A 25,295-nucleotide genomic window follows, 5' to 3' on the forward strand; every position below is an offset into this window, starting at 1 on the left:
GTAGAGAAGAGGAGAAGAGGTAGAGGGCGTTGGGTTTAGTCAGACATTAGGCAGAGATCGCAGACGTCACAAGCGGAGAAAGTATCGTCATCTCAAACAATAGAGGAACAGTATATTAGTAAACAGAGTGAATCAGCGCTAGCTCAGGTGGGAATCCAACTACACATGGGGGAATCCAACAGTAATGAAGTGAATTAACCTCAGTCAATAGATGACCATGGATATCCTCCATCCTCTACTAAGGCCAACTGGTGAAAATCTATTGATATGAAAGCAATGGGACAGCTCTTTGTTAAAAAACAAATATCCTCTCATCAGCCCCCCCCCCCCCTGGTTTGGAATGATGTCTTTATTAGGAAGGGGCGTTGCTGCTTCACCATGGGGAGGGCGGGGAGGCATCCTTGTCCGACCCCTGGGTAGTGCACCCACACTATCAGAGATCAAGTCAATTTCCTGCCCTTCCATTTTCACTAATGAAGGTCAAGCCTTCCGGCTCTGTTTTTTTTGTAAAATGTTTTTTAAAGGGGCTCTCCATGACAGGTTGTGTTGAGGATCTTGCTATTAGAGATCGCTATTCTTACCACTCAGGGCCTGTATAAACGCTAATGATTACGGTTTGGGCTGTGTGCTGCACCAGTGGTCACAGGGTTTAGCTGACACTCTGAACTCAATTCATTTCCTCTGACAGGGGTGGCGACTAAGGAGAAAGTTTGCAAAGTTTCCTCAACGAATAACACCGTACGAATGACAACCACCCCCATGAGCTGTCATGGTAATGTTTTGAAATGGGGGCCATGTCAATCTTCAGGGTGGTTTAGAATGTCTGTGTAAGAACTGAGCATGTGCATCAGTTCACTTCCTACTTTCCCCTGCTCTCAGACTGTACAAGCACTGTTTGTAATGTGAATGTGGTGTATAGTAGATGTTATGAGTAAGCCTGTGACATATACATTTACTCCTAGGGGTTCTATTTCACTTAATTCAAATTCAATTCAGTGGCCTGCTGAAGGGTGTTAGCGGACCTGTGCGAGGACGTGGTTGTGATTGGTGGGCTGGTGCTGGCCAGGCAAGTGCGGAGGAGTGGGCATGGGCTGCTGGGTCCTGCCCTGCTGATTATGATGCTGAGGAGCCATGCCGTGGTTGGGGTTGTACACCACAGCACTGCCATCCGGGTTCACAAACGGCTGTCCTGCAGCGAGAGAGAAGGGCAGGGCTGAAAACACACTGGAAAACCACCAAAACTAGCATCTCTATAAAACACAATCATTATTTTCAGCATTATCATCAACACTATCAAGCAACACTTTCCATCTCCATAAATCACATCAATATAATAATGAATATTTTCAACATTATCATCATCGACACTGGCCCCATGATCAACATTTAATCGATAACGTCAACGCTTTGCCAAATTGCTAGGTATCCAGAAACGTAAAGGCTATCATCATCCTTACAGCAGCTGAAGACAGCAGAGTATCTAGAGGGCTTCATTTACATATCCTATTTATGAATTCACACAGCCTAGTGAGTAAATATTTATAATAAACGTTCACCTTTGCATGAGCAGGAAAAATACTAAGAATGTTGTGTGGAGGAGGCACTTCACGTGGAGAATGACACATTTTTTCCAAGGGCTTATTTCAAAATCTCTGGTGAAAAATGCCTTATGCTCCAGTGAATTTCCCTGAGCTGCTACTTGATGAAAGCATCAATGCATTTCTCTGTGGTTCACTGAAATAGGCTGGCTCTGAATGCCGAATATCCTTTTAAGAAGGTATTTTTTTGTGCAGAAAAGAGGTTAGTGCCACGGAGAAATCCAGAGACACCCAGTTCCAGTGTATTACATTACAACAGGCTGGTTTTTCTTTACATTTGTATTCTACACACGTCTACTGAAGCACCGGTTGGTTATAGACATTATCATAGGGACAAGCACCGGTTGGTTATAGACATTATCATAGGGACAAGGGTTCACACAGACAAACACGGCCGTGGAAAAGTCTTTGCCCCCTTTCTGATTTTTTCTATTTTTGATATTGAATGTTATCAGCTCTTCAACAAAAAACTAATATATTAGATAAAGGGAACCTGAGTTTACAAATAACATTTTTATAAATGTGATTAACAAAGTTAAGCAAAACCCAATTCTCCTGTGTGAAAAATGAATTGCCCCCTTACACTCAACTGGTTTTGCCACTTTTAGCTGCAATGACTCCAACCAAATGCTTCCTGTTGTTAATCAGTCTCTCACTTCGCTGTGGAGGAATTTCGGCCCACTCTTCCATGGAGAACTGGTTTAACTCAGCGACATTTGTTGGTTTTCAAGCATGAACTGCTTGTTTTAAGTCCTGCCAGAACATCTCAATTGGGATTAGGTCTGGACTTTGACAAGGCCATTTCAAAACTTCAAATTTGTTGACCATTTTCATGTCGACTTGATTGTATTTTTTTGTTGTTGTGTGTGTTTTGGATTGTCTTGCTGCATGACTCATCTGTGCTTCAGCTTACAGATGGATGGCCTGACATTTTCCTGTAGAATTCTCTGAATTCTCTGATACAGAATTCATGGTTCTTTCTATTAAGGCAAGTTGTCCAGGTCCTGAGGCAGCAAAGCATCCCCAAACCATCACGCTTGACCATTGGTATGAGGTTCTTACTGTGGAATGCAGTGTTTTGTTTTCGCCAGACATAAAATGGGATCCATCTCGTTACGGAAGAACCTGGATGATCATCAAGACTCTTGGAAGAACGTTCTATAGACAGATGAGTCAAAAGTATACCTTTTTGGATGACATGGTCACCTGGCGAAAACCAAACAATGCTTTCCACAGTAAGAACCTCATACCAACGGCCAAGCATAGTGGTGGTAGTGTGATGGTTTGGGGATGCTTCGCTGCCTAAAGACCTGGACGACTTGCGGAGAGAGAGGGAGGGTTCTCTCGATTTTTTCCCACGTTCAATGCCCAAAAGACCGTCTGATGACCCTTAAAATAACTCCGAGTTAACTATCAGGTGGCAAAATGAATTCTCTGGGTTCTACACAAGAATTCCCCATTTTCCAACTCCTTAGGAAAGGTCAATAAGCAATTGCACAGCCCTTAATGGCTCTCGAAAAACATATTAGTGCCAGCGCCATATACCCGGGCTTATCAGCCAGTCCCATGCATATTTAAGAAGCAACATTCTCTAGGATGGCCATTGAACCAGCAGAGTGAAGAGGAATACATTATACATCAAAGCTTCGACTCACCCACTATCCATTTTCTCTCTATCCAATAACACTGTACAGTGTGGCTTCATTATCCCGTGTCTCAGCAACACTTTGGGGAATTTGTTTTGACCAAAGTCAGAGTATATTGATCTTGCGAGACAGCCATCGTTTTTCAAAGTGCTTCCGTTGCCTCCTCATTTGTGGGAGGCAGAGACACAGATTCTCATTTGCATGCAAGCCGCGTCATTAGACAGTGACTCCTAAGTCAATTCGGAATAATTTGAGGAAAAGCGATACGCAATCTGTCGGTTGGGTTTACTTTTTAAAGGGCAGTTAAAGCAACTTGTAATTATCACCTCCCCCAAGAGACTCAGCAGCATCACAACTCAAATACATCAGAAATAATGAATGAAGGACGCCTGGTGTTCTGTGTTCTACTGTTGTGTTCCAACACTTTGCTGCTTGCAGGAAGACAACACACGCCACCATCAGAAGTTATAGTTCCCCCTCTCCCCCCCTCCCTCCCTCAACACTACAAGAACAAAGCAGTGGGGGAATAAGCAGCAAGTTGTGTGAGTCTGAGTCGTGTTAATTTGAAAGAAGTTAACAGTTTGTGAAAGAAACCCAATGACAGGATACAAACACAAGACACATTTTGCATCCCCCCCATGGCAAGCCCCTGTACTTTAACTAAACCTGGTAGGTAGGGTTAGGTTACCAACCTGTGTGTGGGTTGACCAGGACACTCCCTGGCGGTATCCCTGTGGCTTCCAGAGGAAGCAAATAGTAGCTAGTGTTAGCTGTGTTCGCTGGCGGTGCCACGCTCCTGCCTCCCGCCTCATAGACCACAGTACTACTAGCGCAGACAGCTGGGTAGGCCGCTGGGCAGGGAAGGGCAGAGTGGTTGTGGGAGTAGCCAGCCTTGGTTAGAGCCGGGACAGGGTGGGTTGGCTGGGAGCGAGAGAGCGAACCCGTGGAGGACCCTACACTACCCGAAGACTCAGAACCTAAGGAAGGAAGGAGTGAGAAGGAAAGCCTTAACCTACAGACACCATGCTCAGAGTGGTTATGTGGGGATGGATGGGGAGAGTCATAAGATGCTCTCCAAGGGTCACAGGAGCAAGGCAGTAAGGCCATGTTACTGATGGTATCTATTGGAGGAGACGCGGCTTGAATTCATCGGGTATTTATAGTAGTCTGGCTCACACAAATCACATATTACTGTATCATACATCATTAGGTGAGGCCATAAATACCTTCATTTGTTGACCTAAGTAGAAATTATCTTTATTAAAAAAGGTAGGCACTACTTCGAAAGGTCAGGTTTGAATCTCCAAACCTACATAGCCAATTATCTATTCTAATTACCTGTGGGAGTAATGCTGTCATAAAATAGAAAGAGGATAATGATATCAACAACTAACTGGCCAGTTAATTAATTCCTTGATTAATGTCTTCATTTAGCTATTCACATTGTTTTGCTATTCACTTGACTGTCCAAGCACCACCACCATGTCCATGGTGAGCAGAAAACTAAGAAATGAATAGATTCTAGAACATAGATTATTAGTTCATTAAGACATTAAACAGAATAAAACATAATTGACTAAGACGTTCTACTACAATTCTAAAAACAACACCAACCCACTGATAGAATATTACCATAACACGTGTGGTTTAAAGGAATGACAGGAAAATGTAGAACTGCTTAAGTCCTGCTTTGTTGAAACAGTTAGCTAGATCACCTATCAAACTGAAGATGTTTGAGATGGGGCTCTGAATGTAATAACCAATGAATTCACACTCGCGATACCAAATTATTTCTAATACAATGAGAGACGAGGAGTGGCCAATATAATTGGAGGGAAAGCATGCTGAAAAGGCAAGCATTAGAAAGCACACTATGTAAAAAATAGACACCGTCTTGGGAACATGTGTGAGTGGTATGTTAAGTGCGAGCAAGGCGTGACAATGCACTAAGAAAAACCTGCATCAATCTCAGGTTGCCAAATAGCAAAGAAAAGTGCTCCGTCAATGTCTGATCTAATAAAATGAAACTAATAAATAAACATCCCGTCAATGCAGGCAGACGGGAGGAGATTAAGAATGGATGGCTTGGTTCTCCTCGTCTGTCGGCATCTGTTTGAGAATACAACCACATAGTGAGGCACCCATTTCACCTGGCAGAGTAGTCATAGGGACTGTGACAGTTCAAAGCTTTTGTCAAACGGCTCCTGATTGGACACTCCTCTAATGGACAGGGCGTTGTGACCATAGAAATAGATCACTAGAATAGACATGAATCTTCTTATTATGAGATAAAGGCCAGCCATTTGTCCATCATGGTTTTGCCAGTGCTGTGATCATTGTCTCATGTCAGATATCAGTGCAGACGGGCATCGCGCTAACTAGCAAACACGCATCGCATGGTTAAAAGGAAGTCTGGCTACAATATGCTGTACTAACATTCAAAAATGTTACCAAGGTGGTTGTATTACCAAGGTGACATTGTTCACTGAACCCCCTTTCATCCTCAAAAGAGAGGTAATCTTACCAACAAACCTGTAACTAATATACTTTCCCCCCCGAGGAAGTCTGCACTACCTAATTCTACATCTAGCTAGGGTGTTTTGTGGTGGTAGGATCAGTATTTATGAAATTCTAAAATATGCACGAAAATGTGCCAACTAACACATTAGCTAGCTAGTGTCTGCTTGCTGGCAGAACCAGTCTCAAATCAATCCATATGAAAGGCAAGGATGCTAACAACGCCAGTTCACACACTCAATGCTGAATACTCCCTCTAGCTAGCTAGCGCAGTGAAGTTGTAGCTAATGCACAAATTAGTTTATGACATCTGTTCTGCTGTGATTAGTGCGCCGAGCTGTACAGCACAACTGACTGCTCTCTGCAATGTCATCACGTTGACCAAATGTTACAAAATAGCGAGGCACAGTGCCAGCTGTCAGTGTCAGATACAGGCTGCTTTCTGAGAACAGTCCCATAGTTTTAGTGCCGTATAACTTTATCAGCAAGCTGGCAAACTAGGTACGGTATGGCCATCCAAACAAGCTTGCACGAGGCTGCTAGCTGGAGCAAGTTTGCTCAGCTGATTGAGCATGGTTTGCCGTAGTAGCCAGTGCTTCATTGCTACCGAGAGCCAAGTGATTTTCTGAATTAGGAACTAGCGTTCGGCGGATGAGTAAAATCAAAATGTTGAGATGAGTTCCACGCCCTACAAGACAGATCGGTTGAGGGACAAGCGTGACGTAGGAGTGAGTCCATCTGACGTGAGACAATGGTGCTGTGATAAGATCATGTAAAATAATGAATTTCAAGAATTTTTCTACAGTTTATGGTTTGCTAGCTAGACTGACAGTTTAAGTGGAACGATTGCACAAATTGTTCAAATTAACTGCAAATACACCAACATTCCAATCCACCGCCATCCACAGGCTGAGATCAGTTGATAGGGCTTACAGAAGTTGCAAATTCAACAAGTACAGATATTGTATCATAAAATAGCACTTTGTGGAACTCCGCTTCCCAAGAAAAATCAACATTTTGACATTTATGGTCCGTTGACATATTTTAGAGGATATTTATACAGAAAATTATTTTAAAACCTTTAAACTATTTATAATGACAATATTTTTCATTGACAATACTACACAATTTCTAATATATCACGTCTTACTTTTAATTCCCTGCATAAGTAAAATCAGCATTATGCCTCTACTGCCATTCATTCCAATTAGAATTGTTTGTAATTCTCCCTGATCATTATGGCTGCCATTTTTACCTCATTCTGGAACTTTGAGGGTTTATGTCATAGGCCCTCCAGTAATTTAATAGGATGTCCATGGTTGTTACCATAGAGATCCTATTAAGGGTACGCTCGTAAATTGCCTCGACTGTGTCAGAGTGCTCACTCGGCCGTTCGTAAATTTGGAGCGTTTTGCTCTCGGTGCGTTCACAGTGCACACTGGATGCTCTGGCTGAGAAGTAAGGTTGATCCGAGCGTTCTGACCTCACAACGGCAGCCCAAGCTAGCTGGCTAAAGTTGGCTAGCTTGCTACCTACTTCCAGACACAAATGAGAGAACACATCACTGACCATTTCACTTGCCCTAGCAGTGCTGGTTACTTTTTTCAAATCTATCACGTTAGTGACTGTGCTGGTAGCAACAATTTAATTCCGTTTTTTTGCCTGACTTTACTGACATTTGTCCCATTCAACGAGTGTTGCGCGTTTGAAAATTAATGTGTTTTTCTGCACTCTGGCATACTCAAACGAGTGTGCTCTGAAATAGGAGTAGATAACTAAAATTACATTTAGGAACGCACTCTAAATAACTAAATTGTTAATTCTATGGTTGTGACCATATAAATAGACTGAATAAAACAGGCTTGGAAGCTCTAACACTAGCAATTTGACTGGTAAACTCATTGATACACTTGCAATGTCTGCCTGGTATTGTGATGCAATAATTGCCATGGTATTTTGGAATGTCTATCAACTGATGCTGGATTGCCATGGTAATGTAGAATGTTCATTCAAATGATGCTAACTGGTGAGGCTCATGCAATTGAATGTATTTTTTGTAGTGTCAGTTAAGTTGACTAAACAAATCACAGATTTAAGCATTCACTTTCTGATTTTACTTCCTGGCATGGGTACACTCAAAATGGCTGCCAGTCCACCCATTATGACACCCTTTCTATTCAATCTATTTTTATGGCTGTGACATGTGCTGCACTGCTGATTGTCAGAGTCCGAATATATGGGTGGAGACTTGAACTGTGGTGAAGTGAACTGTAGTTGATGTTTAGCCTGGTTAAACCAGACTGAGCTCTGCACTCACCATGGAATGTGGCATTCAGTCTGGTTTAACCAGGCTAGTTGATGGTGGAAGGGGAGGCTATTTACCAGTCTTAGAGAGGCGACCCATGCTCTTGCTGCTGCCTGAGCTGTCTCCCCTGATGAGGACAGAGATGCCGCTGAAGCTGCTTGCTTTGGTCATGGCTGGCCTCAGGTTACGATTTGAGCTGTCCGAGTCAGTGCTGCTCCACGGCCGGGGTTCAGAGTTCTTGGGCTCGTTCTCAGAGCTGCTCTGGCGACTGTTGGCCGAGCGGCCATCTTTTAACCTGAGGAAGGATCCATTTTAAATGTTATGGGAATATACATGTATTAGCTATTATAAGAAACAGGAACATTCTATGCTATTAAGGACCTTCATAGCAGAGAGTACGAGATGGGGAAAGTGTCATGGCTATGTTATGTTGAGAGATAATGACCTAAAGATTTGCCGTCTTTGCTGTGTGCTGTTACAGGCATCATCCTCCTGTATTCTTTTTTCAAGAGGAAAGCCATCTGGACCCTGTAATAAAATAAGTTACGTTACCTACTTGTTTATATTGAATCAAACTCTCACAATCTGCATTTAAAAGCTATTAAATTAATATTGAAGGAGGGTTCTTACATCTTGAGCGAATATCCTGTCTCTGGCCCTCTGGTACTCCTCCTCTCGTTCCTCTATAGACTTACTCCTCCTGTCTTCCTTCAGTCTCATCCGCATCTAGACACAACAACACCCAGTTTATCACTAACATCTAGACCCATCAGCACCCAGCTTAGCACTAACACATCAACACCCAGTTTAGCACCTAGACCCATCAGCACCCAGCTTAGCACCTAGACCCATCAGCACCCAGCTTAGCACCTAGACCCATCAGCACCCAGCTTAGCACCTAGACCCATCAGCCCAACATCTAGACATGTCAACACTATGATTTTGGACCAAAATCTAGACACATCAACACTCATTTAGCACTATGGTTTGTTAACACCAACAAAGGGCTTAGGGAATTTACTCTAGGAAATACTGAACTAAACACCAATGCCATTGACTACTGCTTTGTGCAGAGGAACATCCATTTTTCAGTGGGTTTATGTCTTTTCAGAACTTTACTGGCTTTGGTTTTCATGGTGAAGATCAAATTATTTATTTTCAAATTGTAACTTTTTTCTTGGAAGTTAATTGATCATAATGCGTCCTAGTATAGATCTGGAGCGGCTTACATTAAACGACTCTTACCATATTGTCATCTTTGTCTGAGCCCGAGTTGTCCCTTTTGAGAATGTACCGCTTTTGGAAGTCGTCAGTTTTGTCATCTTTGATGTGTTCTGAAAACTTCTGATCAGGTCTACACAAAGAGATATATATATAGAGAGAGAGAAAGAGCGTAGCAGCAGAAAGAGAGAGAGATGGAGAAAAGGGGAGGGAGAGCAGAGAAAATAACAATGAAAACGGGAGTTGTGGTAGGGCTTCTAAGATACCCGACATGTTTACACCATCTCCCTTCCGCCTCTAACAACATTACTCTCCTCCTCCCTACCTTCCTCACTGCAATATTGAAAACTCAGATAATTAAGTTTCCCCAAAAACTAATTTCAGGGGTCGCAAAGAAAAATCTGTTTTCCCTCGGCAGAAGATACGGAGACAGTCATTTCTGCAGCCTAAGCAGTTTGAATTAGAGTAAGGCTGAGAAATTGAATTATTGGTTGTGGCAGAAAGGGAGATTACTCACATTCTCGTATTGCTAGTTTTGTTGATGATTACAGATTTCCCGGTTTGGTCGACATTGTGGTCTAGGCCGAAGTAGGCTGCAACGCGGTGCAGCAGCATTCTGTGGTAGGAGGTCATCGGAGGGAACTTTCTCTTCTGGCTTCTGGGGTAGGAGAGGTTGTAGGAGGGAGGAGGGAGAGAGGACCGAGGAGGTTGTAGGAGGGAGAGGAGAGTGAGAAAGAATGGGAGGAGAGGACATTGGATCATATCAATAACTCAGAGAAATTACAGGACAATTAGGAAGTGTCGTTCTGGGCAAAACGGTCCAACATAGCCCAGAGTGAAATGTCATTAGCAGGAAGTGACATTACACGAAATTATGCATGGGCTTAATAAATGACTAGAAACAGATTATTCTGTTGAAATTAAACCTCCCAAGAAATCAAGACATGAGACTCAACTCACTCAAATTCAGTTGAAATGCACCAACAACAAAAAAATTACTCAGCTGAACTACTCACTCATTATTACTGATAAAGTCAAGAATGTCCTGTTCCAACTTCAGAAGCATCATTCTGTCCCTGTGAATATAATGGATTGAACATGGAGAGAATTAGTTTGGTGTCCGTTCAGTAATTTCAGCACTCATCTCATTACCTCAGGGTATGACAGAAACTGCAATTAGTAAATCGACTAATGAAGAAGCCAAATGTTCAAAATGTAACCTTTTAGTGAAAGAATGTTTGCTTAAAATCACCAGTGAAAGAACAGCTCAGCTGGGCTTGTGGATGCAGACAAAAGGTTTCTAAATGGCTGGCATGTCTACACACCTGGGGTTGTTTTTCAGCGTGTTTACTAAGAACTCATGGACATCGATCCCGGTAGAGTCTGTGTATTCCTGACTGGAATCTGGAGGGAGGAGAAAAAGGCATTGATTACTAACTTTTCTATTGTGTCTCCTCATTTCACAGAAACTTTGCAAAAGTTAAATCGAGTACTTAATGAGAAAAAAACACTTGGGGGAAAAATGTAGGCTAAGCTTGCAGGACATAGACCATCAATTGCGTTTTCACTTTTACAGAAGCATAATTGGGTCCTTCAGACCTCTTATTTTCTTAAATTTGAAGAAACTTCACAACCTCTGAGAAACCTCTGGTTACTGACCATAGTAGGTGCCTAGTGCCTACCCACACACAATGGATATGTCCCAAATGGAAACTTATTCTGTATATAGTGCACTTGTTTTGACCAGGGGAGGCAGACGATGTCTACCTCTGGACAGCATCTTCCTGGGCATCCTTTCAGTCTTCTCCAGCAGCTTCTCCACTCCTTTATCTTGGTCCACATCATTCTTGATGGGCGATGACGCCCACTCCTCTTTGTCAAACGATTGGGTGAGCTGGATCTCAATTTCCTCCTGCAAAATAAAGACAAGACTGTTGTAGTCGCCTTTTATGAAGCAGAAAACGGGATCAGGTGTTCTCTTTTCTCAGCAGCTTGCTATCCATCAGGACAATGACAGCCCCCACCTTCCCAAATTCACAGATTCTGTGGCTGGTTGGAAAAGCCATGGGTATTAGGGGTTGTCAGTTTAATGCTATGGTCTTGAGCATTCACACCCTACAGAGTATCTAGAAACCGAGCAGGTGTTTTCCCTTCTCATTCACACCCTACAGAGTATCTACAAACCGAGCAGGTGTTTCCCTCCTCATTCACACCCTACAGAGTATCTAGAAACCGAGCAGGTGTTTCCCTCCTCCTCATTCACACCCTACAGAGTATCTACAAACCAAGCAGGTGTTTCACTCCTCCTCATTCACACCCTACAGAGTATCTAGAAACCAAGCAGGTGTTTCCCTTCTCATTCACACCCTACAGAGTATCTAGAAACCAAGCAGGTGTTTCCCTCCTCCTCATTCACACCCTACAGAGAATCTAGAAACCGAGAAGGTGTTTCCCTCCTCATTCACACCCTACAGAGTATCTAGAAACCGAGCAGGTGTTTTCCCTCCCCCTCCTCCTCATTCACACCCTACAGAGTATCTAGAAACCAAGCAGGTGTTTCCCTCCTCCTCATTCACACCCTACAGAGTATCTAGAAACCGAGCAGGTGTTTCCCTCCTCCTCATTCACACCCTACAGAGTATCTAGAAACCAAGCAGGTGTTTCCCTCCTCCTAATTCACACCCTACAGAGTATCTAGAAACCAAGCAGGTGTTTCCCTCCAACGCCATCTCATTGATTAAGAATCTGAAGCAGAAAGAATGACTTCCCTTTCGTCTTTCAAAGTCAATACTAAAGTAGAACAAGCATACAACATGACGCCCAGGGACAGGCAAGTGTTTTTTTTCTTTAATGCAGGAGGAAAGGAAGGCTGCAATGTTTAAAATGGAAGAATGGTGAATTGTTTTGCTCCACCCCTGTGAAAAGTACTACCCTGGAAGAGATGAAGTTCGCTAGCAGGGCTTTGGTGCAGCACAGACTGAGTGAAAGCGAGGGATTGTGAATAGAGTGATAAAATAAATTCCAGGAAAGGAAATCTCTATCACTCAACAGTTCAAGAGTAAAAATATGACTTAAGGAGTCTTAAGGTGTCCACTTGCTTTCCAGCCAAAACAGTTTGGAGGAGTTTGTGCAATATATTATAACATTGTGACATTTTTGTTCATTTCAGACTTTGGTGAGGGCACACATTTCTTCTAGAGGCAAGCCTAAGTCTAGGCCCCTTCGGTGATTATTGAAGAATCCTTACTGTTGACTAAAGTATTTTTCGTCATTCAATGAGAGACGACTCGTTTACATGCACATTTGTTCATTGAGAAAACTGCACCAAACGTCTTTGTAAGATATAAATTGCGCAACTAAGATCTCGGCAAAAACGTCAAAATTAGTGACAGATTTCTAGGGTTATCTCAGATTAATTCGGACTATTTTGAGGAACCGTATACTGGCTACGGCGTCTCAAAATGGACAAAACGGTACTACTACTGCTTTTTTCAAGCGAAGGTCTTTTAAGGGAGTATGCGAGCACACTCGTTCGGTTAGCTTAGCCGACGGCAGCTAGCCGCCATCCGAACTGAAGCATACTGACGCCTTTAGTGTGACAAGCTGCCGAGTATCTGACTGAAGGAGTCTTCGTTTGACACCCTACCATATATATTATTTCATGCGGTGTGAGATATTCTAACTGCCGTTTGTTTAATTCATTCACACAGTTGAGTTTCCATGATGATCTAGATTGAATCTTTTTCTACAGTAAACCATCTGAACAAAAATACACTCTTTACTTCTTTGGAATGAGTGTTAAACAGAAGCCTGGCTTCAACCAATTTAACAGATTTTAACTCATTCTGTCGGATTAAAATGATTTATTTTAATAGGCTAATCCTAGCGTTACTTTGTGTTAATTTCAGATTGTGTTAAACAAAATACATTTTTGAATCTAGACCTCAGCTGAGACTAAACAAAAATATGAATCTAGTTAGGTACTTCAATAATCAACTTTTTTTTGCTTGCCAGAATTTATGTTATTAAAATAAATGATTCTCAAGTTTTTGTTGGGACACTACAGTTCTGGAGGCTGAAGATGACTAAAAAGGGGGAATGGTTAGTGGAGAGCGGCAACCAACCAGAGGAATTTCTTACGAACCTCTTGATATTACTCTATTAGAAGAGATGCACTTGAAGGGTATACATATGCAATGAAATGATGGTTAAACACCAGATGATGGTTCAGGGGGAGGAGGAGGGCTTGAGAATTGTCATAGGAGGGTGGTGGTTACCTGATGTTCTTGAGGCAGATCAGTGGCAATAGGAGGAGGAGAGGACTCTTCGCAAACAGCCAGGCTTCGAACTAACTTTAACTTTGAGTTAGACTGGGGATTGGAGAGTGGTGAGGGTTAAGAACAGAGTCAGGATGGGACAAAGAGATTGTGCAGGTAGAGTTTAAAAACAAACCACAAACCAAACGCGTCGAGGGAGGAAAAGAAACCCAGAACTCCCGTGCAAGCACAGCACACACTGGCATAGCAACCCACTTACGGGTAGAGTTTTCCAAGCTCGAGAAGACGCCATGCACACTGTCACCTAGGTTAACCATAAACTGGTCAGATCACTCGTCCTGTTTGATGCATTCAAATTGAAAATTTGCACTTGAATAACTGAAAACTACACACAAAAAAAACAAGCAACGAAAATATAATTCACTCAAAAAATGCGTTGCTTTCAAAATAAAAATAATTTTAAAAAAACCCCCAGACATTTCAAAAATGCAGGCAGTGTGTAAATGAAAGGGAAACAACAATTCATTGTCAACTACTGGATGATGGGGTTCGTCAAGCAAACACTTAGACATGCCTCCTGTACCTTGGGCCTTTTTCCTGTCTGTTCCGATGTCTGCTGCTGCACAGTAGGCAATGAGACAAAATGGACCATAAGACAAGGGTCTCATTGTCTAAGTCCTGGGATGAATCCCCTTAACAACAAACTGACTGAGGAGGACTAAGTGAAATTACTAAAGAATACAGGAATCTGCTACTAAAACCATCCCTACACAAAGGGTTATTCTTTTTTACAATCTTTTCTTTTGCCTAAATGTCCAACAGATTCTACCTTGTTTATTAATGGTTAATGCACAATAACATTTATATTTGTTAGCCCTAATGCATCAGGCTACATTACACCCAAGGCTAAATAAGTGACTGCAGTAGAGGATTTGGAAAGAGAGCACGCCTTGGCCTCCATTCTACTGTGAATTCTAGATTCGGAGGGATGGTCGCAGGGAACGGCAACATAACCGCTCTCTCCTGCACACGTCTAAAACACCACCATGTGTGCAGTGATGCATCTCGATCTGCAAAGTGGAGGAGACAGATGGCGACAAAGACATTCGTTCCACCTCCCCTCCCCATCCTCCTAGGGGTGACACAGGAGACATTTGTGGATAAGCTGGGATTTGAGCTAAGAGATGATCAGCTTTTCCCATCTTGCCTAGCTCTCCTCGGCAGACAGACTGCAGGGCTTCTGGCCTTTCCATTTCCTTACAGCTCTTCGCTCTCTGACTGCCTTTAGACCTGGACTCTCTGACTGCCTTTAGTAATGTTCAAGGGGGGCTAGCCAGGCTAAGAGACAACTGAAATGGCACCCCATTCCCTATAATGTGCACTACTTTTGACCAGAGTCCTATGTGGTGCCATTTCAGATGCAGCTCTCCTCTGACTGCTGCACCGTGACAGCGCTCTCCTCTGACTGCTGTAATACTGTATAAACCACCTTTACAGATGCAGCTCTCCTCTGACTGCTGTAATACTGTATAAACCACCTTTACAGATGCAGCCAGGTTGACAGTAAACTAGCGCTGCCGACAGATATGAAAAGGAAAACGAGCCGACATAAGCAGGATCAAGACTCTTCAGAAAGGGAGAAAGCATGAGGGAAATGTCACAGCATCAAGGGAGACTAGCCTAGCTGTTCACACGCTACATGTCCGGGGGGGGGAGGAGGAAATAACCTACCCGCCATACAGAAACCTCCACTACCTTAACCTTGAAGCATATAATAACTGAGTAGTGATTTTGAGGTATACCGCTTCTGCAGATTCTCATAACTCAATTATCTGACAATTGATTGGTTGTGCTTTGCCAGAGACTCCCCTGGGCTTCTGAGCCTGTGCTGTATCGGAAAGCAATTATTTCTCCCTGCTCTGCCCACCGATACACCAAACCCCTACCTGTCTCAGTAGCCCCGTTTCTAGCTGAATATACCTTCAGTGGTATGTAGTCCCCTGGTACATAACACCCCTTCAACTGACATGCCATACTATCATACGGAAATTGTGTGGGTAGAAGGTTGATTAGGGGGGGTAAGGGTTGAAAGCAGTGGGAAAGGGTTGAAAGCAGTGGGAAAAGGCTGACTGGTAGGGATGGTGTGGGACGCAGGGAAGAGATACAACCCTGCTCTGTAATGAGAGGTTTACCTGAGTTTCTTTCTTGTCTTGACAGCAGCTCTCATCTGACCTCTGTGGTTGGAGCTGGGTCTGAGGTTGGGCCTTTGGCTGGGTCTCTGCCTGCTCCCTGCAATCTGTCTTGGTCAGGCTTGGCTCTTCTCCCCCCGCTGGTGTCGGTGTGGCACTGGCATTGTGGCTCTCCTCAGTCTCCAGACCTCTCATAGTGGCGCTAGTCTCCTTTACAGTGACAGTATCAGACGACATTCTCATTAGAGAAAGCTACTTGGAGGTTCGTCTACAAGAGCTCGAGACCTAGAGAGCAGAGAGATGGACAACACACGACACGGTTCCTTTGGTCAACCTCAGCCACTGCCTGCCCTCCCCGAGGCTACCGTTTCAGCAGAAGCTATTTGTACTAAACAGATCAATGAAGTTTCCTCAATGACAAAAATCTCCCAATTGTGTAATAAAGCATCACTATAAACCCTTAACCTCTCCTCCTCCCTACATCCCACCCTTGTGGCTTCTAAAGCTCTGCCATGAACACGCCAGTGGCTTCTAAAGCTCTGCCATGAACACGCCAGTGGGTGAGATATGCTCTACTCCTGTATGTGTGAGAGAGACAGTCCTTTCCTTACACCCAGGGACTGCCTGACGGTCGGTGTGTGTGTGTGTGTGTCTGGTTCCACGGCAGACGTCAGCATGGCCAGATGGTGCAGCGAGCCGTAATTGTTCTGTCTGCCAGGTTGCTTGCCTCAGAGAGGAGAGACGGTGGTGACACTCCCATACGTGACGCTACAGCTAGCAGCACCTAGGCCTCCAGGGACTCATCTCCTTATCGTGAAAACGGGAGCAGCAATCTCCCAGTGTTATCTCCAATCTGGCAATCTGTCAACACACTGCCATCCTATTCTCTATTCTTTCTGACTGGTCAGCGCTGCCTCTGCAGTCTGCCAACTCTAGACATTAGCTGTGACAATCTATGACAGCATAAGCTGTAATGTCGTGACGTGAGCGACGTCGTGTGTGTGTGTGTGTGTGTACCGGCTGCGGTGCTGGGTGCTGGGCCTGCAGGGGGGTGGTGGCGCCGGAGAGAAGGCTGAAGCCTGAGGCAGGGTCACTCGAGGTGCTGCTGCTGCCGTGGGTGTCTGGATGGTGGTGGACCAGCTGGTAGCTGAGGCTCTGGCTTGTGTTGAGCTGGGTCGTGCTGGAAGCCCTGAGGAAGAGGCCCATGTCCCCGTCACCAGCACTGGGTCCGGCAAGCAACGGCACTGGCCTCGGACAAGGCTCTCATGCCCCTCCGTGACCTGGAGAGAGGGGGAGAGAGAGAATGGTTTGTTAGTATATGTGTTCACTTAAATCCATAATGACCAATGTAAACTGCTCAACAACACTTTTGTAGAACAGAGTCAGAGGTCAGCTAGGTCAAGTGGATTTCCAGCTCGCTCCGTAAGGCTCCACCTCACCTCTCGGCCCTACGGGGCCCTGGGTAAACATTTAACATTTAAGTCATTTAGCAGACGCTCTTATCCAGAGCGACTTAAAAATTGGTGCATTCACCTTAAGATATCCAGTGGAACAACCACTTTACAATAGTGCATCTAAATCTTTTTTTTTGGGGGGGGGGGGGGGGGGGGGGGGTTAGAAGGATTACTTTATCCTATCCCAGGTATTCCTTAAAGAGGTGGGGTTTCAGGTGTCTCCGGAAGGTGGTGATTGACTCCGCTGTCCTGGCGTCGTGAGGGAGCTTGTTCCACCATTGGGGTGCCTTGTTCCACCAACGGGCACTGTGTCACCTCAGATGTTGCCATGGGTACCAAGAAGCATGGTAGCTAGTTCAGAACAGTTGTCTGATCAGTTCTACACTGGCCAGGATAACTCATAACAGACAAGTTGCCTATGCCAAATTCCTATTATCGAAACCAATTTGTTAGCGCTTCCAGAATTGAGTGGTGTAAACACACATACACACCAGTCCAGACAGTCGCTAAAACAAGCCATGCCTTTGCTGGAGGCCTGAGATCATCGGGACGTGTTGAGAATGGCAGGGCACAGCTAAGCAAAATCTTGCCGGGTTCCTGACTCTGACAACGTAGCTCGTTTATCAGGCTAATGGAGGTGGCGCGGGGCTGAAGCAGGGACTGCTTGCATTATTTATGGTTCCGATGACCTCGCCTGATTGGGATTCATGAGATCGGGAGCCCAGGGCTGGTAGGGGCCGTCAGTGGAGAGGACAGGTGTGTGTGTGTGTGTGTGTGTGTGTGGCTCCGGTCCTTGCTCTTAAACACACAAAGAGACGTCTGTCGGTTTGCTGCAACCTCCTGTCCGTCAACAGGGCGTGTGGTATCTGTTAGAGTCCCTCTGCTTGGACTCTTTCCCAAGGCCTCCGGCCATCTGGCCTGCCTGCCTTGTGCTGTGTGGGAGTGAGCCTGCCAAAAGCCCTCCACATCCCTCACACTATGTGGATCACAGAGACCAGCCGTCGGCAAGGGGCTGAACAAGACGCTAAGCATATTTTCCCGCCTCTTCTCTAAATGCACCCACTCAAGGACAATGATGCTTTTAATGCGACCGGAGAAGAGCTATTTTTTTCTCCCCTCGCTTTCCGCGGCACAGCCAGCGCCAGGCGAGCTAGGACGCCCACGCATGGCCGGCCACAGATGGAGGCTCTCCAGGGGGGAGAGAAGGAGAGCAGGGCTGGGTGGTGGCGTTGGTAGAAGAGAGCAGGGCGGTGGTAGAAGAGAGCAGGGCGGTGGTAGAAGAGAGCAGGGCTGGGTGGTGTTGGTAGAAGAGAGCAGGGCTGGGTGGTGTTGGTAGAAGAGAGCAGGGCTGGGTGGTGTTGGTAGAAGAGAGCAGGGCTGGGTGGTGTTGGTAGAAGAGAGCAGGGCTGGGTGGTGTTGGTAGAAGAGAGCAGGGCTGGGTGGTGTTGGTAGAAGAGAGCAGGGCTGGGTGGTGTTGGTAGAAGAGAGCAGGGCTGGGTAGTGTTGGTAGAAGAGAGCAGGGCTGGGTAGTGTTGGTAGAGAGGGGAGCAGGGCTGGGTAGTGTTGGTAGAGAGGGGAGCAGGGCTGGGTGGTGTTGGTTGAGAGGGGAGCAGGGCTGGGTGGTGTTGGTAGAGAGGAGAGCAGGGCTGGGTGGTGGCGTTGGTAGAAGAGAGCAGGGCTGGGTGGTGTTGGTAGAGAGGGGAGCAGGGCTGGGTGGTGGCGTTGGTAGAAGAGAGCAGGGCTGGGTGGTGGGAGGACCAGTGCTGCCTGACTCAGGCCCCATGAGGATCAACCTCCACAGGGTTGTGGTGCGATGAGCATCTTACAGCAGCAGGAGGCCACCCCGGACACATAACTCTTCAGGGGCTTCTTGTTTCAGCTAGAGCACCGATTGGACGTTCAGTCTAACATTCCATGCCTGTACATATGCTCCTTTGTGTTTTCTGATGACATCATGAGTGCATAATTTCTACGACAGATGCTCGTTCTCTTCACGTCACTTGGTTCACACAAATTTGTGGAGGACAGAGGGAAGAATTTACAGAGGCAAAGAAAATTGCATTTTTATTTTCCTTTGAGATAGAAAAACAGAAGAAGCCTCTACCTTCTTCACACTTATTCAATTAAAAAAGGGCAGAGCGGCTGTTTCTTTTTGGCTGGAGCCTGATCAGCTGCAGGCAGTGCTGAACAGAACAGGCAAGGAGGATCCCGAGTCCCCATTTACCACTAATTGGGCCGTGTGTTTTAGCTGAGCGGCTAGCCAGATAAGAGACGGCAGTCTCCTCTCCTCACAGTTGACTTGGGAAATTGTTGAGGTATTTACATCTGTGGCCGACCGAAACAAAGTAAAAACACGGATGGATGTGCCAAGTTTGTGAATGACCCTGGTGAATGTAACGTACTGTGTGTGTGCGCCTCTCTCGTGCTCATCTAAAAATCAGCAAATGGATCTAGGGAGATACACATGAAATATCTGTGTTGGTGTCAACGAGTGACAGCTTAGCGTGAAGGTACTAATTTTGTCAGGCTGGATAAATAAACTGTTGGCTGCTTTCTCTTCCTGCCGTGTTGTGTGCAAAACGAGAGGCAGTGCTGCTTCCCAAATGGTACCCTATGGACTCGGGTCAAAAGTAGTGCACTATATAGGGAATAGGGTGCCATTTGGGACACAGCCAGAGAGGTGTCTCATATACATAAATAGCGAGGGAGCATGGCACTAACCTACAGAAGAGAGGAGAGCGGGGACAGCCAGCTACTGTGTCTGCAACTTGACATCGTAATAAACCACAGAGACAAATAGACTGATCTGTCCGTGACAGTCCAATCATGTGTTAACTAACCATGAACATATGACATTTTCCTGAAAATAAACTGGGTAAACAGTATTTCCTGCAAATGCAGTTACAGTATGTGAATCACAAAAAAATATATATATTTTTTACCCGTGGGGAAAGCATTTATTCTGGAGGACGACTTAAAATTGTAACAAAAAAAAAAAAAGTGACTTGATGCATTGTACAGAAAAACAAAAAAGTGCATTTCATTCCACAAGATTATAATTATTTTGAACTGAGGGAGAGGACAACTAATTAAATTCCTTCCTATTTGTTATTTTTTTTACCACACATATACATTTGTCATTTAGCAGACGCTTTTATCCAAAGCGGCTTACAGTATTGAGTGCATAAATGTTGTGTTTATTCACTGGTCCTCTGTGGGAATTGAACTCACAACCCTGACGTTGCAAGCGCCATGCTCTATCAACTGAGCCACACGGGACAAAAACACACAGAAAAAAAATACAAAAAAAGAAAAAGGGAAAAAAACCCTGAGGGAAACTCCGTAATTGCCCATTTCTGCACCCACCATGGTCCTTTTCATCACCATCTGAAATATTCCCTGTCTTCAGTTTGGAAGTGAGCCAAGACCCCTCGCGGTTCCATTCACACACTAAAGATTCTGCTGCATTCAACACACTGAAGTCCACCTCCAGCCCCCAGGGTGCTTTCTTTAATGACGATCTGAATTAGGGGTGGGAGGTTCAACTCCCAGACCCCGCTGCCGTTGTCCATTTCCATTTGCTTAAACACAAAGCTGTGATCACAAGTAAAAAAACATTTTTTTTTAAAGTGCCGGCCAAGAGGTTATATTAAATGCAGGAATATATTAGTCGGTCAGTAGATCGAGCTACACTAACGACTTCAATAGCAATCATCATATCCACATAACCTATCATCCCATTCAGCAGAATAACTCGCACAGCAGAGTGAGAGATTCACTGACCTCAGGGCTGCTGCCAGAGACGAGACTGCGGCCAGAGACGAGGCTACGGCCAGAGACGAGGCTACGGCCAGAGACGAGGCTACGGCCAGAGACGAGGCTACGGCCAGAGACGAGGCTACCTCTAGCTTCCTTTCAATTACCAACGGTGGAGAAAAAGGAGAAAGAATGAATGAAACCTATAAGGGAAGGGGGGGGGGAGATAAGAATCAAAGGCATGGTGCAGTTTTTTTCCTTTGCTGGACGGCAGCAGCCGCCAGTCAGCACACAAAGGAGCACTAGGTTCTGCTAATGAGGACTTCCTGAGGAGGTTAGAGAACAGCGCGCCAGGCTCCACACCCATCACGGCTAAATCCATATAGCAATTACACCACTTAATTGCCTTTTTGAGACATATATTCCCTTTCTGCTTAATGTTAATGCAATTACGCCGGGGTTCCTGGGTAATATTAAATGCTATCTCTGGAGCATTGTGGCATGCAGTAGCACTGGGTCCCTTTATGTCATTCATTTTAAACCCCTCTTAAGAGCGAGGCTGGAGGAGACTGAGCTGAATCGTTAACCAGACTCTGCGAAAATGTCCCTTGTCGCCTCTCCCCATCCCTCTCCACTCCAGCCATCTGGGATTGTGATGGGAGCCAACGCTCACCGACGGCAAGAGACATTTCAGATAGGCATCAAATTAGAATGATTAATTTGGCCCCCTTCATTAGGTGTACAATTAATAGACATCAAATAATATGAGACCAGGATTGTGGAGGATTTGATGAGGACGGCTGATGGCCAATAGATGCAAAGTAGCCGTTAGGTCTGTGGTGCCAGCAGCAGTCCGACAGACTCCATTCCCATCGTAACCTTGTACCACTTTACCAGGACTTTGTTTGCCCCATTTAACAGAAATGAGATGCACAGTATTAAGGGCAACTAAATATAAGCGGCCCGCTCTACCAATTACAATACGGTTCACGAGGACTTGCACTTTTTAAAAGTAATGGTCCCCCAAGGTATCATACAGGGAAATGGACCAGTGAAGTATTAGCAAATAATGCCACGCTAGTAATGCTACAGTACGATCAGGGATTAATAAGAAATTCATCAGCCAAGAGAACGACTGAGCAAAAACGTACCTGGAAACAGAAACGAGCCTGAAAACGCTGACAGAGGCACCAGAGGGTAAAACAGCAAATTACAACATTTCTGAAAGGCTTTTGAGCAGATTGGGAACTTAGTAGGTGAATTGCAACAATTACGGTTGAATAAGAAGAAGCTTACACCTACCAGTGTAATAATATTCAGAGTTGAAAAGATCCGCAGAATCCGCGCCTCATTAGGCACAACAATCTTTCCAGTGCAACAAAAAAAAGCCACTGTCACAAATTGACAATGCCAGTGAACGATGGTGCACAATTTGAATAGACATTGAAGGAGAGAGATGGAACCTGTCTTACTGTTGTATGCATTTCACTCCTGGTCCAAGCATGGCACAGCGAGTAAGGATTCAGCGCGAGGGACTGAGCAGCTTGGTCCGAGCACCGTGGTGCTATTCAGGACACATCAAAAGATTGAGTAGGGGGCCAAGCGTACCACTTTCTTCCCCCTGCCTCCCTCCCACTCTCCCTCTCACCTAGGGAAATAAGCCCTTTGGCAAATAAACAACATCGCAGCAGCACAAATAACATTTTCAACTGAGAAGTTAAAATGTTACTACGGCCAAAGATAACCTTGGTGCCGAAAATGACAAAGATCCAGGCTGCCAATCGTATCCCTCCTTTGTAAACACTAAGCTTGTGAACTTCTAGAAAAGCTGCGGCATATCTCCGGGAAACTTTGCTCTCAAACCGCAAAACGCTGAACACTACAGCAACGTTCAAAAAGTCTCACATTTATTTCTCCACGTATAAGACAAGAGAAACGGAGGCAAAACCCACTTACACAGAGAGTGCTCATTCATTGGACATTGTTCTGGTAGGTACTTACAGCCCTTGAGCGAAGTGTGCAGACAACATAACACTCACTCACCTGCCACATTGTAGCCTCCATTATTTCCATTGGTCAGGGGTTTAGTTTCCATAGTACCAGAGGCTGCATTGGCTGTAAATGTTGCCGGTCGGAGAAAGGTCCCCGAGACAGCCCCCTCTCTTTCTTCCCTGCTCTCACACACACTCGCTCTGTCTCTCTCTGCAGAGCTAGCTCACTCTGTCTGCCTGTGTCTGCCTTTCTCTCTGCTCTGCAGCACTCGCTGTCTGCACCAGGCTGTCTAAGTGCCAGAACCCATGGTTGGATTGTGGCTCTCGCTCCGAGGCCTCGGAGACAGCGCCAAATCAACGGCTGGGCTGTGTGACGTCAGAGCCGGGCTCAGCCACTCAGGTGGCTTGGCTGGGCTCGCGGCACGTCACTGGCTATATTGCACTCTTCATTAGCTATACAGCCGGATGCCGCAACGTCAAGTGGAGCCGTGGGAGGTTTATGTACCTCACCCATCCCTCCCCCCATCAATAACTAACACTCTCCCCCCAAAATCACACCCCACCCCGAGTGTGTGTGGGAGTTTGTGTAAAGGTGAGTGTCGAAAAGGTGGGGATATGTTGGGCCACAGCAGCCGAATACTGTGGAGGTAGAGAGAGGTAAAGAAAGCTGAGAATTCTGCCTTACAGGTGTATTTGATTGATTGACTGTAGTAGTCAATCAATTAAGCAAGAGCAACTGAACATCTCATTTGAAAGGTTTTGGCCCATCTCTTCCTTTCTCCAAGTCTCTTAGTGAACAAAAAAAAAATAATCCACAGAGATTGTTACTGCAAGACAAACACAAAAAGAGTTGATTATTCATAATTCATCAAGGACTGCTTGGCCTAATCAACTCTATTGGACAAGATACAGATGCTCAGTGATCTGAATATGTAAAGAAGAAAAGGTCTGAGCACTGCTTATGCACACCATTCCTCATATATATATTTCATGGTATGAAAACCAACAATGTCATAATCTTACTACTGTACTCCACAAACAGGCTTCTTAGAGTGAGAAAAACACAAACCAACAATAGCTTCTCCTTCCTAAACAGCTCATTAAAATCTGGGTGGTATTAAAATAAAACAGCATTTCTCTCAAGGATAGGGAACATGAAACAGAAACCTAAATCCTTTCTCCCTCTGCCATTGATCTTTGTGGGGTCCTCACAAGCCCCTCGAGCAAACGCACAGACACCTAAAAAAATAAAAATAATAACATCCGACAATTACAGCAGACGTGTGTGCGGCACCCTGCCTCTGCTGTAAACAAATGTGATTCTCACACCTTGAGAATTCTAGTTTTAAACATGGAATTAATGAGCCCTTCCTCCATCCTCCCTCAATCTATAAACAGATACCTGACAAGAAACCATCAGGAGTCAGTGTGTTCATTACATTTGTTTACATTATTTTGCAACGACATGGGGAGTTGAGCGCAAAAGAGATGGTGTTTGGCAATAACACGGGCTTTGAATGCCTCAGTAATAACCAGATGATTGGAGGGGGAGAGAGAGGGAAGAGACAGAAAAAAAATATATAACCAGGCGTTTGTTTTTGCAAGCCTTTCCCCTGAAACCGTATTGTTGAATTAGCCCTGGCATGCTCGAGTCTTAGATTAAAACCTATCCCTGGGCTTCCCTGGTGATATTAATATTTGATGATAGCTCCTTAAACGACTTCAATTGCAAGATCAAACCTTCCCTATGCTGCAGGAAATAAAAGTATTTGGCTATGGCTTAAAACGATCATCCTGAAAGTTAAGAGGCGGCTCTTACTGTATATCATTAGACTTTACGCCATAATGCCTGAAACCTGTATGGACAAACCTAAATTCTGAGAGAAATAATGACATAAGGTCCCACTCATTGAATTGGTCGTAGAGCATCACACTATTGAGGTGCAAAGTCTCACTGTCACCTCTGCGTGTGCATGTGGAGGTGTGACAGAGGTGATGGGAGGCGGGGCTGAGTGATAGGTCTGGTGGGGAGAACTACACACCACACACACCCACCATGTTGCGTTGGTGAAGCAAACAACTCGGCAGAAAGGTGCTGGTGCCCTCTTTCTCAGCATTCCACACCTGACTAGATCTGTCATCAAAATACCTCTGGAAGATTAAACCCACCCGGTGCACTACACACCCCTGGCGAATAAGGCTTTTGGTGTTGCCGTCGTAACTGGGGAATATTCACTCATACTAATTAATTTTATGCATTGCAAAGCAAGCAGGGGAGGAAATGGATTCAGATTAGCACTGATTTAGTTCAAACTCCCAAGTGTGGTAGTGGAGACGCAGT

At 45.0% G+C, this 25,295-nt stretch overlaps 1 protein-coding gene across 3 annotated transcripts in view; it reads right to left on the reverse strand.

The window, feature by feature from the left end:
- The window catches only part of LOC115155546 (R3H domain-containing protein 1), a 60,038-nt gene that overhangs the window by 15,076 nt on the left and 19,667 nt on the right, over positions 1-25,295 (reverse strand). For all 3 annotated transcript variants that reach the window (XM_029702244.1, XM_029702246.1, XM_029702245.1), the window contains exons 2-15: positions 16,771-17,033; positions 15,757-15,963; positions 14,148-14,183; positions 13,565-13,657; positions 11,055-11,199; positions 10,613-10,691; positions 10,304-10,363; positions 9,805-9,945; positions 9,312-9,420; positions 8,697-8,792; positions 8,512-8,594; positions 8,144-8,361; positions 3,937-4,221; positions 1,023-1,189 (exon numbers count right to left, since the gene is read on the reverse strand). In XM_029702244.1, the coding sequence (XP_029558104.1) occupies positions 1,023-1,189; positions 3,937-4,221; positions 8,144-8,361; positions 8,512-8,594; positions 8,697-8,792; positions 9,312-9,420; positions 9,805-9,945; positions 10,304-10,363; positions 10,613-10,691; positions 11,055-11,199; positions 13,565-13,657; positions 14,148-14,183; positions 15,757-15,963; positions 16,771-16,959 (1,908 nt within the window). In that variant the 5' untranslated portion in view covers positions 16,960-17,033. The remainder of the gene's footprint in view (positions 1-1,022; positions 1,190-3,936; positions 4,222-8,143; positions 8,362-8,511; positions 8,595-8,696; positions 8,793-9,311; positions 9,421-9,804; positions 9,946-10,303; positions 10,364-10,612; positions 10,692-11,054; positions 11,200-13,564; positions 13,658-14,147; positions 14,184-15,756; positions 15,964-16,770; positions 17,034-25,295) is intronic.

This window comes from Salmo trutta, chromosome 20, assembly GCF_901001165.1.
Source record: "Salmo trutta chromosome 20, fSalTru1.1, whole genome shotgun sequence".
NCBI lineage: Eukaryota > Metazoa > Chordata > Actinopteri > Salmoniformes > Salmonidae > Salmo > Salmo trutta.